At 35.0% G+C, this 18,168-nt stretch overlaps 1 protein-coding gene across 2 annotated transcripts in view; it reads left to right on the top strand.

The window, feature by feature from the left end:
• Nucleotides 1–18,168, top strand: part of FER (FER tyrosine kinase) — a 414,242-nt gene that overhangs the window by 46,380 nt on the left and 349,694 nt on the right. For both annotated transcript variants that reach the window (XM_008056755.2, XM_008056756.2), the window contains one exon: nt 5,261–5,527. In XM_008056755.2, coding sequence (XP_008054946.1) covers nt 5,321–5,527 — 207 coding nt within the window. In that variant the 5' untranslated portion in view covers nt 5,261–5,320. The remainder of the gene's footprint in view (nt 1–5,260; nt 5,528–18,168) is intronic.

Here is an 18,168-nt window from a genome sequence, read left to right on the forward strand (position 1 = left end):
GCCTCCCAAGGCGTGGGATTACAGGCTGAGCCACCGAGCCCGGCCACTTTTTTCAATTTATAGTTCTTAGTGATAGTTCCATATCAATACACAAAAATTTGATTTGTATGGAACCCCCTAAAATTATTCAGCTAGCAATCAAAGCCTTGATTGTAATTAGTTCCTATTTGTGGATATTTGAGATATTTCCAGGTTTTCGTTGTTGTGGTTACTGCAAACATTACTGTAATAAATAGTGAGATATATATATCATTTAGCATCTATGGGGAAATTATCTGTAGTTAATTCCCATAATTCCTAAATAATTTATAATATCTACCAGTCTAACATTTAGATATAGTCTTAAATTATTATGAAGTTCTTTTAAAATTTTAATTTTTTATTTCTTAAAGAGATCCCATATATTAAATTATTTTATAGATACCCTGACCTAGAATATTGGTGTATATAAATATGTTGTTAGGACAGGATGGATTGTTTAGCTGCCAGATTTTTTTCTTTTTTTAGTCTTCTGAGCTCTTCATCTTTTTGAAGCTCCTGATATTAGAAGAGCAAAATTGTTGTCAAGATGCATTTAGAAGCATAAGTGATATCTATTCCAAGTTACAGAATAAAAGGAAGCACATAATTAGATATATTCTTTTAAAGAAGTAAACTGTTAGCCATGTATGGTATGTTTGCCTGTAGCCCCTGCTACTTGGGAGACTGAGGTGGGAGCATCTCTTGAGGCCAGGAATTTGAGGCCACAGTGCTATGATTATGCCTGTGAATAGCCACTGCACGCCAGCCTTCACACACACACACACACACACACACACACACACACACACACACACACACATTATATAAATAAAAATATATTTAATGTAAATATAAAGTAAAATATTTTATTTTTATTTGGCCTCAAAAATGTTCCTTATTCTTCTGTTGAAAACATTGGATGAAATAGAGTATATATCTCCACTAGGACTGTAGAACTTCAGGTTAAATAATGGAAAAATATTCATTGTAAATTTTTTGCCCCATAAAAAATACAGTATGTCAAAGTACTTTTTTTTTGAGTTGGAAACTCACTCACTTGCTCAGGCTGGAGTGCAGTAGCATGCTCATGGCTATTGCAGCCTCACCCTGCTGGGCTCAAGCCAGCCTTCCAAGTAATTGGAACCACAGGCATGCACCACACGTGCAGTTAATTTTTTTATTTATTGTAGAGACAAGGTCTTACCAAGTTGCCCAGGCTGGTCTTGAACTTCTGGGCTTAGACAATCCTCTCACCTCCACCTTCCAAAGTGCCCAGCAAAGTAATTTTTTTTAAGGCCACTGTATACAAAATGAAAAAAAAAAGGTATCTCTATGAAAATAAAAATACAAAATTAGCCAGATGTGGTGTCATGCACCTGTAGTCCCAGCTACTTGGGAGACTTAGGTAGGGCAATCACTTGAACCCAGGTGGTCAAACTGCAGTAAGCCATGATCATGCCACTGCATTCCAGCCTGGGTGAGAGCGCCAAACCCTGTCTCAAAAAAGGAAAATAAAAGAAAAAATTGGAATTATCCTATTTGATATTAAGCCAGTCATTTATAATACTCTGTATGGACTTAATTATGTTAAGGTCCAAAGGTCCAATTAGTGTCTTAGTTGCTACTTTGGAAACTTTGATCAAGGGGAGTTTTTTTCACAACTTTTTTTCCCTAATTATTTGATAGTTCATAAAACTGGACAGCTCTCAGTAGTGAAAAAAATTGTAATTAAAACAATTCTCATTTTTACTGTCTTCTTTTTTTTTTGAATTGGAGTCTCACTCTGTCACCCAGACTGGAGTGCAGTGGCTGCTCCCGGCCACCGCAGCCTCAACCTGTTGGGCTCCGGCGATCCTTCCGCCTCAGCCTTCCAAGTAGCTGGAACTACAGGCGCACGCTACCACGCCCGTCTCATTTTGATTTATTTTAGAGATGAGGTCTCGCCAAGTTGCCCAGGCGGGTCTCGAACCCGAGGGCTCAGGCAATTCACTCACCTCAGCCTCCCAAAGGAGCGGGATTACAGGCTGAACCACCGAGCCCGGCTTTACTGTGTCTTCAAATGGGATCATTGAGGTTAGAAAGATAAACCTCTTGTTTTTCTGTATAGTTTAGGGAATATCAGCTGAATTAACAAGAAATTGACCTCTGGTATAGATAGATGATCTAGAACTAGAAATAAGAGGTGTATTTTCATTTCTTCTAACTGGTTCTGAAAAGTTTATTGCTTGAAATTCTAGGAAGCTGGAGAGCAAGATAAACCCTACCATTGCTTTTGGAATTTATAATAAACAAGCAGGCTGTTTTGGTGAAGTTCATGATAACTGACCTTTAGCCGATTATGAGTTATGCTGTGGTGATTTTTTTAAACAACTTTTTTGAGCTGTATTCACATACCAAAGGGTTTACCCATTGAAACTGTACAATTAAATTGTCTCTAGAACATTCACTGATTTATACAGGCGCCAGTATAATAAATTTTAGAACATTGATTTGCCTATTTTGGACATCTCATATAAATGGAATACAATATAGTCTTTTGTGTCTGGATTCTTTCACTTAATAAAATGTTTTCAAGGTTCATCCATGTTGTAGCCTGTATAAATTCTTTATTCCTCTCCATTGTCAAATAGTATTCCGTTGTATGGATGTCATTCAGTTTATTTAATCCATTTATCAATTGATGGATATTTGGGATGGATAATTGATGGATCCATTTTGTGGCTATTATGAATAATATTCCTTCAACTATTCATATGCAAATTTTGGGTAGTCTTATATTTTTATTCTTTTTGGGTATGTCCCTAGGAGTAGAATTTCTGGGTCATATGGTAACAATATTTTACATTCTGAGGAACTACCAAACTGTTTTCCATAGTGGCTGCACCATTTTGCATCTCAGCTGGCAGGGGATGAGTTACAGTCTCTCTAACACTAGTTATCATCTGTCTTTTTAAAATTATAGACGTCCTAGTGGTGTGGAGTACTTTTGATTTGCAGATGGCTAATGATGTTGAACATATTTTCACCTGCTTACTGTACATGTGTATATTTTCTCTGGAGAAATGTCTTTTCAAATCCTTTGTCTATTTTTAATTGGTTTGTGTTTTTGTTATGAGTTGTAAGATTTTTTTATATTCCATATAGAAGTCCTTTATCAGATGTATGATTTGTAAATATTTTTTCCATTTTATTAGTTGTTTTTCACTTTTAGAAATTTTTAACTTTAATTTTAATTTTTTAGATTAAAGGGGTACATGTACAGGCTTGTTACATAAGTATGTTGCTTGATGGTGAGGTTTGGGCTTCTATTGAGCCTGTCACCCAGGTGATAGACGTGGTACCCAAGTTAGTAGTTTTTCAACCCTTATCTTCCTCCCTAACACCCTCCTTTAGGAGTGCCTCAGTGTCTGTCCCATCATTGTGTTCCTCTTATCACTTTCTTTATAGTGTGTTTTGAAGCACAGAAGTTTTACATTTTCCTGGAATCCAACTTATATATTTTTATTTTGCTTTCATGCTTTGCTTCTCTAAGAAACAATTGCGTAAGCCAAGGTTTTGAAGATTTATTTGTATGTTTTTTCCTGAGAGTTGTATAGTGTTAGCTTTGATATTTAGGTCTTGATCCATTTAGGGTTAATGTTTTGTGTGTGTGTGGCCTAAGGAAGGCATCCTGCTTCATTCTTTTGCTTGTGGAAATCAAATTGTCTCAGGATCAGTTGTTGAAAAGACTTTTCTTTCTTGAGTAGACTTGGCACCCTTGTAGAAAATCATTTTACCATAAATATGAAGCTTTATATTTGGACACTCTATTTTTTTTTTAACTTTTAATTTTAAAGATGTGGGGTACAATTCAGGGTTAGATATACAAATGTTCATTATACAGGTACTCTTGTTGTTGAGGTATGCCCCCCAACCCCTGGCAGTTTCCTACTACTGCTATCCTTTTCTTATGGTATTACGATAATTGTTCAAGGTCCACTTATGAGTGAGAATATGTGATACTCAGTTCTTTGCTTCTGTGATAGATTACTCAGTATTATAGACTCTAAGTCCATCTAAGTTGCTGCAAAATTTGTAATTTTGGACACTCTATTCTATTCTATTCCATTGACCTCTATGTCAGTCCATATGCCAGTACCATACTGTTTTGATTATTAAAACTTTTGAGTAAGTTTTGAGATTAGAAAGTGTGACTCCTCTAGTTCCATTCTTTATCAAGTTTTTGTTGTTGTGGCTGTTATTCTAGTTCCTTGCTTTTCCATATGAATTTTAGGATATCTAGTCAATTTTTGTAAAAAAACTATCTGAGATGTTAATGCAGATTATGTTAAATTTACAGATCAAATTGGAGAGTCTTGCTTTCTTAACAATATTAAGTCTTTTGATCTATGGATATAAGTATTTCAATTTATTTAGGTCTTTTAAAATTTTTTTCAACAATATTTTTTAGTCTTAAGAGGACATGTTTTGCATTTTTTGTTAAATTTATTCCTAAGTATTTTATTAGTTTTTGGTGCTGTTTTGAATAGAATTGTTTTCTGATTTCATTTTTGAATTGATCATTGCTGGTATGTAGAAATATAATTTTTTTTGTATATTGATTTTGTATCCTGTAATATTACTAAACTCATTTATTGTAATAGTTTTTTTTTTTTTTTTTTTTGAGTTGGCGTCTCACTCCGTCGCCCGGACTGGAGTGCAATGGCACCCTCCCGGTCACCGCAGCCTCCACCTGCTGGGCTCCGGCGATCCTTCTGCCTCAGCCTTCCAAGTAGCAGGAACTACAGGTGCACGCTACCACGCCCGGCTAGTTTTTGATTTATTGTAGAGATGCGGTCTCACCAAGTTGCCCAGGCGGGTCTCGAACCCTGCGGACTCAGGCAATCCACTTGCCTTGGCCTCCCAAAGTGCTGGGATTATAGGCTGAGCCACGTAATTGTTTTCTAATTGCATTACTTAGGATTTTCTGCATACAGGATGATGTCACTTGCAAATAAATATAGTTTTACTTCCTTTCTAATCTGAATGTCTTTTATTTCATTGTAATGGCTTGAACCTGTATAATAATGTTGGATAGAAGTAAGTAATGTAGTGGATATCCTCATCTTGTTCTATATCTTTGGGAGGAAACATTCCTTTGTAGTGATTTTTTTATTCCTAAAAAGAATGGGCCGTAACTGTGCTTTGAAGACTGATTTCCTTTTGATTTAAGATTATTTTTTTCTGTTTACATACACAGATATGTTCTGATTAGAAGGCTCACTTGTGCAGTGTGGAGGATAAGCAGTGCCTTACAAAAATGGGGTTTGGGAGTGACCTGAAGAATTCACATGAAGCTGTGTTAAAATTACAAGACTGGGAATTACGGATACTGGAAACAGTGAAGAGATTTATGGCCCTGAGAATAAAAAGTGATAAAGAATATGCATCTACTTTACAGAACCTTTGTAATCAAGTTGATAAGGAAAGTACTGTCCAAATGAATTATGTCAGCAATGTATCCAAGGTAAGAAGAATAATTTTATCATTTGTTATTTATAGCATCATAACTATGTTTAAAGCAAATAGATCATTGTATTGAATGAGCACACCCAAGTAAGCATTCCAAATCAGTGGTTCCAAAATTTTAATGAGTATTAGAATCCCATGAGGAAGTTTTAAAAAATTATAAATTTTGGAACCCTACTTCCCTGATATTCTGATTTAGTAAGTCTGGAGAGAGACTATGACTTTTTTAAAAAAATAGATATTCTGGTTATTTTAATGATTAATCAAGTTTGATAGCCATTATTAACAATTTTGGGGGTCTTTTGTTACCTTTTCTTGGGTCGTTTGAACCCTGCTATTTTTTTGGGAACAAACTTTAATTATAACACACCTCCCTGGATCTTCTATGAGTCATTAGTGTAACAAATCATATGGGATATATTAACATGTAGCAATTATTTGCTGTTATTTCATTATGAAAATACTAGTATATTGATGAATTAGTCATTCCTAAAACAAATCCATTGGATAAACAATATTTTTTTTTTACTCCAAGATTATTCTGTCATGTAAAAATAAGAGCCAGAATTGTACTGTTAATTGTTCTTTTAAAATGTTAGAGATGAAATATTGAACACCTTAACAATTCTTGGTATTTTTGCTCTATTATTTCCACTGTCTTAATTAAATATCATATTTCATTATATTCATTCAAAGTTAAAAGTTAATCTCACCCGTTTACTTTAGAAAGTTTAAACAATGTTTATTTTTCACTTATGGATCTTAGTATTTGAATAAATTGTACAGGAGAACTCTGTTTCCTGTGGAAATGTGTGTATAGTGTGTGTGATCAGGTAAGGATATGTGATTTTTTTGGGAGCCCATAAGGTTAATATCTTTAATTTCTTTACCTGGGCTTGTCAGGTTTCGCAAAGAGGAATTCTGTAGTCTCTAGTCTGAAGGTTGGGGCCATTAAAAATATAGAACACCGGTTGAATCTACATGCAATATTTGGGACAAACATACGCGAACAACTATTTTTTGTGTATCTGAAATTCAAATTTAGCTGGATATCCTGTGTTTTATTTGGCAACCCTATCATTAGGGATAAGCCAGCCATTATATTAATGGGAATAGATGGGGAAGATAGGTTGGTTATTATAGAGTCATATTTTACTTAATCCTCCTGTTTTTGGTGAGCTGCCTAGTGTCTCTAAGTCTAAAGGCTTCTGGTTCATTTTTCCCTCTTGTTTTTTGATGCATTGGGAAAGAAAGTTGCTCTTTTGTGTGGGCTGAGCAATTGGTTCTTGGGTTCCACCTGTTTCTCGAGTAGACTGAATCAGTCCTGTTTTGGCATATTCTTCTCTTCCTTCATTTATTCCAGCTAGTTCCAGTTCCTGGGCTTTATTGGAGTTATCTGAACCCATAAATATTTTAAAATTTTTATTTTGTTTTTAATTTAATTTTTTATTTTAGCATTGTCAGGTAGATGTGAGGATTTACTACGTAAGTCAATTGCTTGCAGGTGAGGTTTGGACCTCCAGCCAGCCCTGTCTCCCTGTAATGGTGGGCATGGTACCTAGTGGATGGTTGTGTGCCCCTTGTCCCTCCTTCCTCACTCCCTCCTTTAGCAGTGCCCAGTGTTTGTTGTTCATGTACTCGTGCCCATTGTTTAGGGCTTGCTTATGAGTGAGAACATGCGGTATTCAGCGTTTTGTTTCTGTAATTGTTCACTTAGAATGATGGTCCCAGCTGAATCGATGTTCTGCAGAGAACATGATTTTGGTCTTTTTTATATATGGTGTAGTATTCCACTGTGTATATATGCCACATTTTCTTTATACAGTCCTCTTTTGATGGGCATCTGTAACCCTATAAATCTTGACTTCCCTTTGCAAGACTCATATTTCAACTTTTCCTTATATGCTGATAGGTTTCCCCTAACCTGCTTTTCATTTTGTTGACATGTTTTGTCATTGTTACAAATTTTCTATTTTTTCTTCTATTTTTCTATTTTCAGATAGTATACCTAGTCCTCCCTTGTCCACAGGGTCTATGTTCCAAGATCCCCGAATGCTTGAAACCACAGAAAGTACTGAACTTCCATTACTATTAGTCAGAATGTGTTTCTGTTCATCTATTCCACTCACAAATTTAATGCCTTTTCTATCTTAACTATGCAATTATCACACACAGGTGGTTGTAACTTTTGCAGTTTTGTGACAGCCAAAGTTGACAGCACAAATTTCTTTTAACTTCTTCACAATTGCATGCATAGAAGATTCATTCTTTGAATTTTAGCAACCTCAGCATATAATTTATTTTCTTTCCTTAAGTTGAGAACTCTTATCTTTTCACTTAAAGGAAGTACTTTATGGCTTCTTTTTGGCATATCTGAATTACAAGCATTACTGCTTTTGTACTTTGGGGCCATTATTAAGTAAAATAAGAGTCACTTGAATCCAAGCACTGTGATACCGGGACAGTTGTTCTGATAGCTGAGGTAACAAAGTGACAGTTAGGCTCATAGGATATATGGCATGGATACACTGGACAATGGGATGATTCATGTCCTGGGTGGGACAAGATGGGAAGTTGCGAGATTTCATCACACTACTCAGAATGGTGTGCAAATTAAAACATATGAATTGTTTATTTCTGGAATTTTCCATTTAATATTTTCAGTCTGTGGGTAACTGAGACAGTGAAAGAGAAACCAAAGCTAAGGGGGACCACTATAATTTCTCCAATTTTTTTTTCTCAAAAATTATTTTGGCTTTTCTATTCTTGTGCATCTACTTATGATTTTTAGAACCATCTTATCAATTTTTATCTTAAAAAAGACTTTCAGATTTTGATTGGAATTATACTGAATACATAGGTAAATTTGGGGAAAATGTGTATTTTAGCATTATTGGGTCTTTCAATCAATAAACATCGTACATATCTTTTTTTTGAATTGGAGTCTCACTCAGTTGCCCAGGCTGGAGTCCGGTGGCATGATCATGGCTCACTGCAGCATTGACCCTTTAGGTTTAGACAGTCTTTCTGCCTCAGTCTCCTGGGACAACGGGGGACCACCACCCCCAGCTAATATTTTGTAGAGACAAGGTCTTGCTATGCTGCCCAGACTGGTCTTGAACTCTCTGTCTAGAGCAGTCCTCTCACCTTGGCCTCTCAAAGTACTGAGATTACAGGTATAAGCCACTGAGCCCAGCCTCTTCTTTAATTTTTTTAAGCAGTGTTTTATAGTTTTCAGTATATAGCTCTTTCAGATTTATGTGTAAGTATATTTTATTTTTTAATATTTTTGGTGCTCTTTTAAGTGTTTTTTTAATGAATTTCAGTTTCTAATTGTTTATTATTATGATTTTAATCTTGTATCCTAAACTTTGAGAAGCACATCTATTTGTAACTTTTTGTAGTTTTTGTTGGGTTTTCTACATAAATGATCATGTCATCTATAAAGATAATTTTATTTCTTTTTTCTTATTTAGTTGCCTTTTATTTGTTCTTGCCTTTTTATATTGGCTGGGACCTCCAGCACGAAGTTGGATAGAAATATTTGACAGCAGATATCCATGTCTTAGTTCCATTTTAGGGGGACAGCATTGAGTTTTTCATGATGACATATGATGGTAGCTGTGGGTCTTTTGTAGATACTTTCTATAAGCTTGTTGAAAATCTCTTCTGTTCTTACTTAGTTGACAGTTTTTTTCATGACTGGATGTTAGATTTTGCTAAGTGATTTGTCTTTGCTGAGGTGATTGTATTTTTTTTTCAGTTTGATGATATATTGAAATATATTCACTGATTTTTTTCAAATGTTAACACAAGCTTGGCTTTCTGGGATAAACCTCAGTCTTTATGTATTATAGGTTTTTTTTGTTTTTTTGTTTTTTCATCAAGCAATTGAATTTGCTAAAATTTTTTTTTAGAATGTTTCTAAGAGATATTGGTTTTCAACTTCCTTTTCTTGTAATATTTTCTGGTTTTGGTATCAGAGTAATGTTGGCTTCATAGAATGAGCTGGGAAGTATTTTCTTTAATTTTCTGGAGAAATCTGTGTAGAATTGGTATTTCTTACTTAAATATCTGCTACAATTTACTAGGGAAGGAATCTTGGCCTAAAGTATTTTTTATGAGATGGTTTTTAACTATGACTTTAATTTTTTAAATAGATAAAGGACTATTTAGGTTATTTTTTCTTCTTTTTTTTGAGTTGTCTCTGTCTCCACTCTGTCTCCCAGACTGGAGTGCAGTGGCCTCTCCCAGCCACCGCAGCCTCCACCTCCTGGGCTCCGGCGATCCTTCCGCCTCAGCCTTCCAAATAGCTAGAACTATAGGCACGTGCTACCACACCCGGCTAATTTTTTGATTTATTGTAGAGATGAAGTCTCACCAGGTTGCCTAGGTGAGTCTCGAACCTGTGGGCTCAAGCAATCCATTCACCTCAGCCTCCCAAGGCGTGGGATTACAGGCTGAGCCACCGAGCCTGGCTATTTTTTTTCTTCTTGAGTGAACTTTATTAGATTATGCCTTTCAAGGAATTTGTCTATTTTTGTTTTAAGTTGCTAAATTTTTTAGCATATGGCTTATTATTTTGCCTTCTTATCCTTCTAGTAACTGGATAATCTGTAGTGATGTTACCTTTTTTATTCCTGATGTTGATCATTTTTGTTTTCTCTGTTTCTTGAGCAGTCTGGTTTAGAGGTTTACTCATTTTACTGATATTATCTGATAACTGTTGATTGGCTTTCTTTTTGCTTGCTTTGTTTTCTATTTTATTGATTTCTGCTGTGAAATCTATTAATTTTTTTCCCACTTAATTTAAGGTATTTTTTTGTTTTGTTTTGTTTTCAGTTGGAGTCTCACTCTGTTGCCCAGGCTGGAGTGCAGAGGCACGCTCACAGTCACTGCAGCCTCTGCCTGCTGGGCTCAGGCAATCCTTCCAACCTTCCAAATAACTGGAATAATTTGAGTTTTATTTACTCTTTTTCCTCCTTGGTTTATTAAGGTGGGAGTTGAGATAATTCATTTGAGACCTCTCTTTTTCTGTAGTACAAGCCTATAGTGTTCCAACTTTTTTTCTAAGTCCTATTTTATATGCAGCCCAGATATTTTTTTTTCTTTTTCAGTTGGTGTCTCACTCTGTTGCCCAGAATGGAGTACAGTGGCATGGTCACAGATCACTGCAGCCTCCTGAGTTCAGGCAATTCTTCTGCCTCACACTCCCAAGTAGCTGGGACTGCAGGTGTGTGCCATCATGCCCAGCTAATTTTTTGATTTTTTTTGTAGAGGTAAAGTCTTGTTATGTTGCCTAGGTGATCTTGAATTCCTAGACTCAAGAAATCCTCTTGCCTAAGCTTTCCAAAGTGCTGGGATTACAGATGTGAACCACTGCACCTGGCCCAGAAACTTTTACATTACCTCTATTTTAATCTTTTTTTAGTTCAGAATACATTTTTAATTTCCTTTTTTGTTTTTATGACCCATGTATTCTTTCAAAGTCTGTTATTTAATTTTGAAATATTTGCTTTTTTCCCAAAGTTTTTTTTTTGTTACTGATTTTAAATTTAGCTTCACCATTTTCCAAGAACCTATTTTGTACAATGCTTTAAAATTTATGAACACTTGTTTCATGGTCCAGTATATGGTTTGTCTTGGTAAATGTTGCATGTGCATAGTTAATATGTATTCTGCTGTTATTGGTTGGAGTATTCTATAGATAATAATAAGGTCAAGGTGGTTATAGTAATGTCTATATTTGTTAATTCTGATAGGGTATTCCAGAAAAACAACCAGAGGGATATATAAATATATAAAAGGGGATCCACTGTGGAGATCTAGAAGACCCATGTTATGCTGTCTGCAAGCTGGAGAACCAGGAAAGCCAGTGATGTAGTTCAGTTTCAGTCTGGAGGCCTGAGACCTGGGGAGTGTCCTGGTCTAAGTCTCAGCGTAGGAAGTCCAGGAAACCTGAAGTTCTGATGTTCGAGGTGAGGAGAAGATAGATATCTCAACTCCAGAAGAGAGAGAGAGAATTTGCCCTTTCTTCTCCTTTTTGTTATATTAGTCCATCTATGGATTGGTTGATCCAGTCCACATTGATGAGGGCAAATTTTCTTTATTCAGCTGATTAATTCAATTGCTATTCTCTTCAAGAAACCTCCTCAAAAACACACCTAGAAATAATATTTTACCAGCTGAGTATCCCTTGACCCAATCAAGTTGAGACGTGAAGTTAATCATTACTGTATCTTTTCTCATTTTTGTCCCACCTGTTTCATCAATTGTTAAGAGAAGGGTGCTGAAATCTCTAACTATAATTGTGAATTTGTTTCTCCTTGCAATTTAATCAGTTGTACTTGTATTTGAATCTCTGTTATTAGATGCATAAATGTTTAGAATTATTTTTTTTGACAAATGAATTAACTTGTTTATTATATGAAAAATATTTAGGATTTTTATGTTCTCTTTAAGAATTGATCCCTTTCTCATTGTGGAATTACCTTCTTTATTCCTGATGATGTTCTTTGCTGTGAAATCTATTCTGTCTGATATTAATTTAGCCACTCCAGTTTTCATTTGTTTAATAATGTTAGCATAGTATTTCTTTTTTCATCATATTTTTGATGTATTTGAAGTGGGTTCTTGTAAGTAACATATAGTTGAGCTTTGTTTGCTATTATGACATTCTCTGCCATTTAATTGGTGTGTTTAGACTATTTTGGTGTGATTCTCGATATGGTAATGCTAAAATTTATTATCTTACCATTTGTTTTCTCTTCATCCCATATGCTTTTTCTTTCTTATCTTTCTTTCCCCGCTCTTTTGGGTTAAGTGTTTTTTATGATTCTATTGTTATCTCCTTTGATGAATTATTGCATATAACTATTTATTGTGTTATTTTAGTGGTTGCTTTAGAGCTTATAGTATATATCCTTAACTTGCTATGACTCTATATTTAGTGATATGTAGAACCGCATGATAATATTCAGCAGTATACTGAATAGTAACAGTATACTTCCATTTCTCTCTCTGCACATTGTGCTATTAGTCATACCTTTTAATTCTACATATGTTATAAATAACATAATACATTATTATTATTGCTATAGTTGATTATCTTTTGGAAAATTTAAGTAATAAGATGTATCTTTATATTTACTCACTGAGTTACAATTTTTGATGCTCTTTTTTCCTTTGTGTAGATCCAAGTTTTCATCTATCATTTTCCTTCTGCTTGAAGAACTTCCTTTAACATTTTTTATAGTGCTGGTCTACGTGTAACTGTTTTTTTCAGGTTTGACAATATGAAAATATCTTCATGTTATCTTTGTTTTTGAAAACAGTTTTTGCTGTGTATGGAATTCTAGTTTGGCACTTTTTCTTTAAATATTTTAAAGATGTTGCTGTATTGTCATCTTGCTTGCATTGTTTCTGATGAAAAATTTGTACCCAATGTTGTTTTTCCTCTGGTTGTGCTTAAGATTTTCTTCTTCTTCCTGATTTTAAGGAATTTGTTATATGTGTTTATGTTTCTCATGGTAGGGATTTGTTTTTTCTTAGATATATGGTCTTACAGTTTTCATCAACTTTGGAAAAATTTCAGGCATTATTAGAAAAATTTGTGTTTTAGTTCTCTTTCGTCTTCTCTTTTTTGGAACTATGATTATATATATATTTGGCTGCTTAAAGTTGTCCCATAGTTTACTGATCCTTTATTTATTTTTCTTTCTTCTCTGTGTTTCAATGTGGTTAATTTCTATTGTTATGTCTTTCACTTCACTCATTTTTATTCAGTGTCTAATTTGTTGTTAATTCCATCCAGTATATTTTTTCATCTCAGGCATTTTCCATTTCTGCCTCCTTTTAATAACCCTATTAATGGGATTAACTTTAACCCTTTCCCTGACTTCTCACTTTTAGCAGTGTCACTTTCTTCCTCACCCCTTTTCTGACAGCATCACTTTCTTTCCAATATTTAAATTTAAGTTATGCCCATGTACCATTCCTTTATCTTCTTGTACCTGCCAAAACCAGTTCTTTCTTTTGCCCCACACTTGTACTTTAGGTTGGAGGAAATGGAGAGAATAAACAGAAATCAAGAAATTGGGCCATTTCCATGTTAAAAACGAGCAAGTTATAAATATTTCTGGTAGTATGACTTGAATACCTTTTATATCATCCATGTCTCTACTTAATATGTTTATTAATTACTCTAGCTTTTTGAATATGTGGGATACAGTTATAGTAATTATTTCATTGTCCTTGACTTCGATCATCTGTGTTACTTCTGGTTTAATTTTGATTGATTGAGTTTTCTTCTCATTTTGGGATGTATTTTTCTGCATCTGTATACCTGGTAATCTTTGAATCAGTGCCAGGCATTATGAATTTTAACTATTTAACTATTTAACTATTTTAACTATTTAAGATGTTGTATATTTTTATATTTGATAGTATTTTTGAGTTTCGTTTTGGGATATGGATATGTGGAGACAGTTTGATCATTTTAGTTCTTACTTTTAGAGTACCAGACGTACAGATAGTCTCAGGTGAATTTATCTCCTCTATTGAGACAATATAATTCTCAATACTTAAAGGATTGTTTGGTATATAATAAGACTTTAAATTCTGTAAGTCATAGCCTGATGTGAGCTCTAGATGGTATTCTCTGTAATTTTTGGGGGGTGGTTATTTCCTGGTTATTAAGTTGTTTCCTTACACCTTTGAGTTGACTAGTACTTAGCTAAATAATTGAAGGGGAGTCTTTGTAGAGCTCCTGAATTTTCTCCTTGTATAGATCTCTCTTTTCCTCATTCATTCATTCATTCATTCTTTTGAAGTTTCACTCTGTTACCCAGGCTGGAGTGCAGTGGCATGCTCATGGCTACCACAGCCTCTACCTGCTGGGCTCAGGCAATCCTTCTGCCTCAGTCTTCCTGGTAGCTGGAACCACAGACATGGGCCACCATGCCTGGCTAATTTTTTGATTGTTGTAGAGATGAGGTCTCACCAAGTTGCCCAGGCTGATCTCAAACCCCTAAGCTCAGGCAATCCTCTTGCTGGGATTATAGACGTGAGCCACCACATCTGGCTGGATCTCTCTTTTCCAATTCTCTTTCCTTGTCCCTCTTCAGTTCTCTAACTACTTTTTGTCTCTGTGCTCTAACTCAGTCTCCTCAACTCACGGAGATTTCTGGGTTCTGGCTGGCTCTTCCTCCCTATGTTGTGGCCTGGACATTTTCTCCATTTATTGAGCTGAGATAATCTTAGAGCTCAGTTCATATGTTTATAGTCTCTCAGGGATCACTGTCCTTCATTTTTTGATATTCAGTGTGTTGAGTGCTGTTTCATATATTTTTGTCTAGTTTTTAGTTGTTTAATGCAGAAGGATAAATCAGGCCCTGTCTATCTTGACTGGAAATGGAAATTTTGCAACTAATAATTTTTATGTCTTTATTTTAAAAAATTAAAATTAAAGCAGAGTTTCAAGAATAAAACAATAAAAGGACTCCTCTGTGTCCTTTACCTGATTCACCACTTATTGACATTTTGGCTTATTTGCTCTAGGGCTCTCTTTCTCTCTCAGTATAAATATATATTACTAGTTTTTGTCCTGCACCATTTGTGAGTTAGTAAAAAATGTCATATCCCTTTATTCTTAAATACTTATGCATGTATTTTCTAAGAACATATTCACAATATAGTAATCAAACTTGGGAAATTTAGTATTGTCTCATGCTGTTGTTGAAAATACATTTCATATCCAACTTTTGTCAATTGTCCCAATAATGTCCTTTTTTGCATTTTTTTTTTCCATCCTGATCCAGGATCCAACACAGAATCATTAATTTCATTTAGTTATTGTGTCTCTTTAGTGTCCTTTAATCTGAAACACGAACATCAGAAATCGCATGTACTTGTGATTTGGTAGTATTTTGTTTTCATTTGTAGTTATTTAGAATGTATGTATTCTGTCTTTAATCCTGAGGGCATGATTTTTGTGGGGTTTTCTTTGCTTCTTCTTTTTCCTTTTTTTTTTTTTTTTTGAGTTGGAGTCTCACTCTGTCACCTAGACTGGAGTGCAGTGGCCTCTGCCGGCCACCGCAGCCTCGACCTGCTGGGCTGCTGCGATCCTTCCGCCTCAGCCTTCCAAGTAGCTGGAACTACAGGCACGCGCTACCACGCCCGGCTCATTTTGATTTATTGTAGAGACGAGGTCTTGCCAAGTTGCCCAGACGGGCCTCGAACCCACGGGCTCAGGCAATCCACTCACCTCAGCCTCCCAAGGCTGAGCTACCGAGCCTGTCTCCTTTTCTTCTTTTTTTAGAGACAGGACCTTGCTCTGCTTCCTAGAATGGAAAACAGTGGTACAATCATGGCTCACTGCAGCCTCAAACTCCTGGTCTCAAGCTATCTTGTCACCTCAGCTTACTTTCTTTCTTGTCACTCCAGCTTACTTTCTTTCTTTCTCTCTTTTTTTTGTTGTTCTTTTGTATTGCTTTTGGAGGAAATATTGGGAGATGGAGACCTAGGTAGCTATCGCTTTTTTTCCCCCCCCAACCACCTGGAGGCTTATCTTGAATGTTCCTTTCTACATTCTGGAATAAACCCTTTTCCTTAAGAGTCTTGATTTCTTTTAGTGGAGAGACTATTTTAGAGTATTCAACCAATTTACCATGTGTGGATTTTAGGTTTCATAGTATTTTGCAATTGCAAATAATGCTACAGTGAATATCTTTGTACAAATGTATTTTTGTATCATTCATGGATGTCTTAAGGGTAAATTTTTGGAAGTGGAGTTTCTAGGTCAAAAAGCAAATATGCCTGTAGTTTTGCTATATATTGCCAATACAAATATAAATTTCCTCTATGGATCTTATACCAGGAATATATGAAGATGTCAGCTTCCGCTTAATCTGGGCAACAGAGTTTGTTTTCAGACTTTTACGTTTTTGTTTATCTGACAGGTAAGAAATGATATCTAGTGTGGTTTTATTTTATATTTATTAGGAGTGGAGTTAAACATCTTTTCATATGTTTAACAGCTTTTGTATTTTGAGGACTTGTTTTATTCTGTGCTGAAGATGAATTTTACTTTGTGCTTCTTATTCATCTAAAATTACACCTATCTGAATACAGTCAACTCTCTTCTGAAATAGTACAGTGATACAGGTAATCCTCAAATAACACAGTTTCTTTGAAAGAAGATATTGGCTTAGCTTTTAAGCATGAACAGGATTGAAATATTGGCAGTGCTCCATATTCCACATGGGAATAAAAAGTAATGAAAAATGCTTTTTGATGAACCAGACTCCTTATTTAGTAGTCACATAATACACATTTAATGTAACTTCAGCTGTGTAACTAGAGTTTCAACTGTATATATTTTTAAAGCAGTAATTCACAAGCCTGGCTGCAGAGTCAGTTCTTCTATAACACTTGATTTGAAAACACAGATTTGCTCCCACACAATTGATGTATAAGGGAACACTTTGAGCCTCACATGAATTTTGCATTTGCTTACATGTGAAACTGGAAGAAGCACTAGGTAAATACAGAAAACTGAAGGAGGCTGCTTAGAAATGCATGTTGGACAAACACTTTACTTCTTTACTGGCTACTTTTGTTTACACCTTTGTTATAAGCCACACCCATCCTCATGTGGTATTGTAACTTTCTGTTCAATTTCAGATAACTCTACCACTTTACAGTCACTCATAAGTTGCAACCTTTCTTAAACCTACTTTGGCAGCCAAACTTCAGATCTTTTCAAGGAAAAGTGCCGTATTCATTGCAGTAGTTATGTATTTCTTAACCATTTAATCTGTGTAAAACTGTGCTAAGTCTTTCTTAGGTTTCTTTCTTTTTAAGATGTGTTCCTGATTAATTTTTGAGTGTTATAATTTGAACCCCATTTGTCCATAAACCCTGTGGCTTCTATTGTGTAATTTTTGTAAACCCCATGATGATTAGGAACAAAAATATTTTGTTACAGGAGAACTTGTACATTAGAATTATTTGGGAAGCTTTACAGTACTGCTACCCATTAAATCAGAGACCTATTAAATCAAAATCTCTGGCCACAGAGCCCAAGAACTGGCATTTTTTCTAAGGCTTGCAATTGCTACTTATTGCAGCCAGAGTTGTGAACCATTAGCCTAGGGAAACCAGGAAACTTTGAAGAAAATGCAGAAAGAGAAGCTCTTATAATGGGAAGTAGCTAAAGTTTCCTTTGAACTAGTAATTAAGTCTTTGAATATCTCAGTTTTAGGGAAATTTAATGAGCTGTTTTATGGATTCTATATCCCATAAGAACACAGAGACTCCCAAAACATTCTTATATAATATATAATAGGCAAACTTGTAAAAAAAAACTGTTGTTTTAGAGAACCATTTATTTTGAGCTATTGTATGGTGCAGAAGCTATCCATTCTTTGTGGAATTTTTATGTTGCATTTAAAAAATTCAAGTAAAAAAGATAGAAAACAAGTAGTTGGAGGACATAGTCTGCAATGAAAAGCTATTTATGACAACTATTATTTAGGTATTTTTTTAAGCTTGAGTCATTTTCTTGATTATTTTCAGTGCTTTATTATAATTATAGCTTCAGCAGTAGTTTGTTCTTGGACTCACTGTTGTAGAATAAAT

The sequence above is a fragment of the Carlito syrichta genome, unplaced genomic scaffold (genome assembly GCF_000164805.1).
Source record: "Carlito syrichta isolate Samal-C Ts95f unplaced genomic scaffold, Tarsius_syrichta-2.0.1 Scaffold302457, whole genome shotgun sequence".
NCBI lineage: Eukaryota > Metazoa > Chordata > Mammalia > Primates > Tarsiidae > Carlito > Carlito syrichta.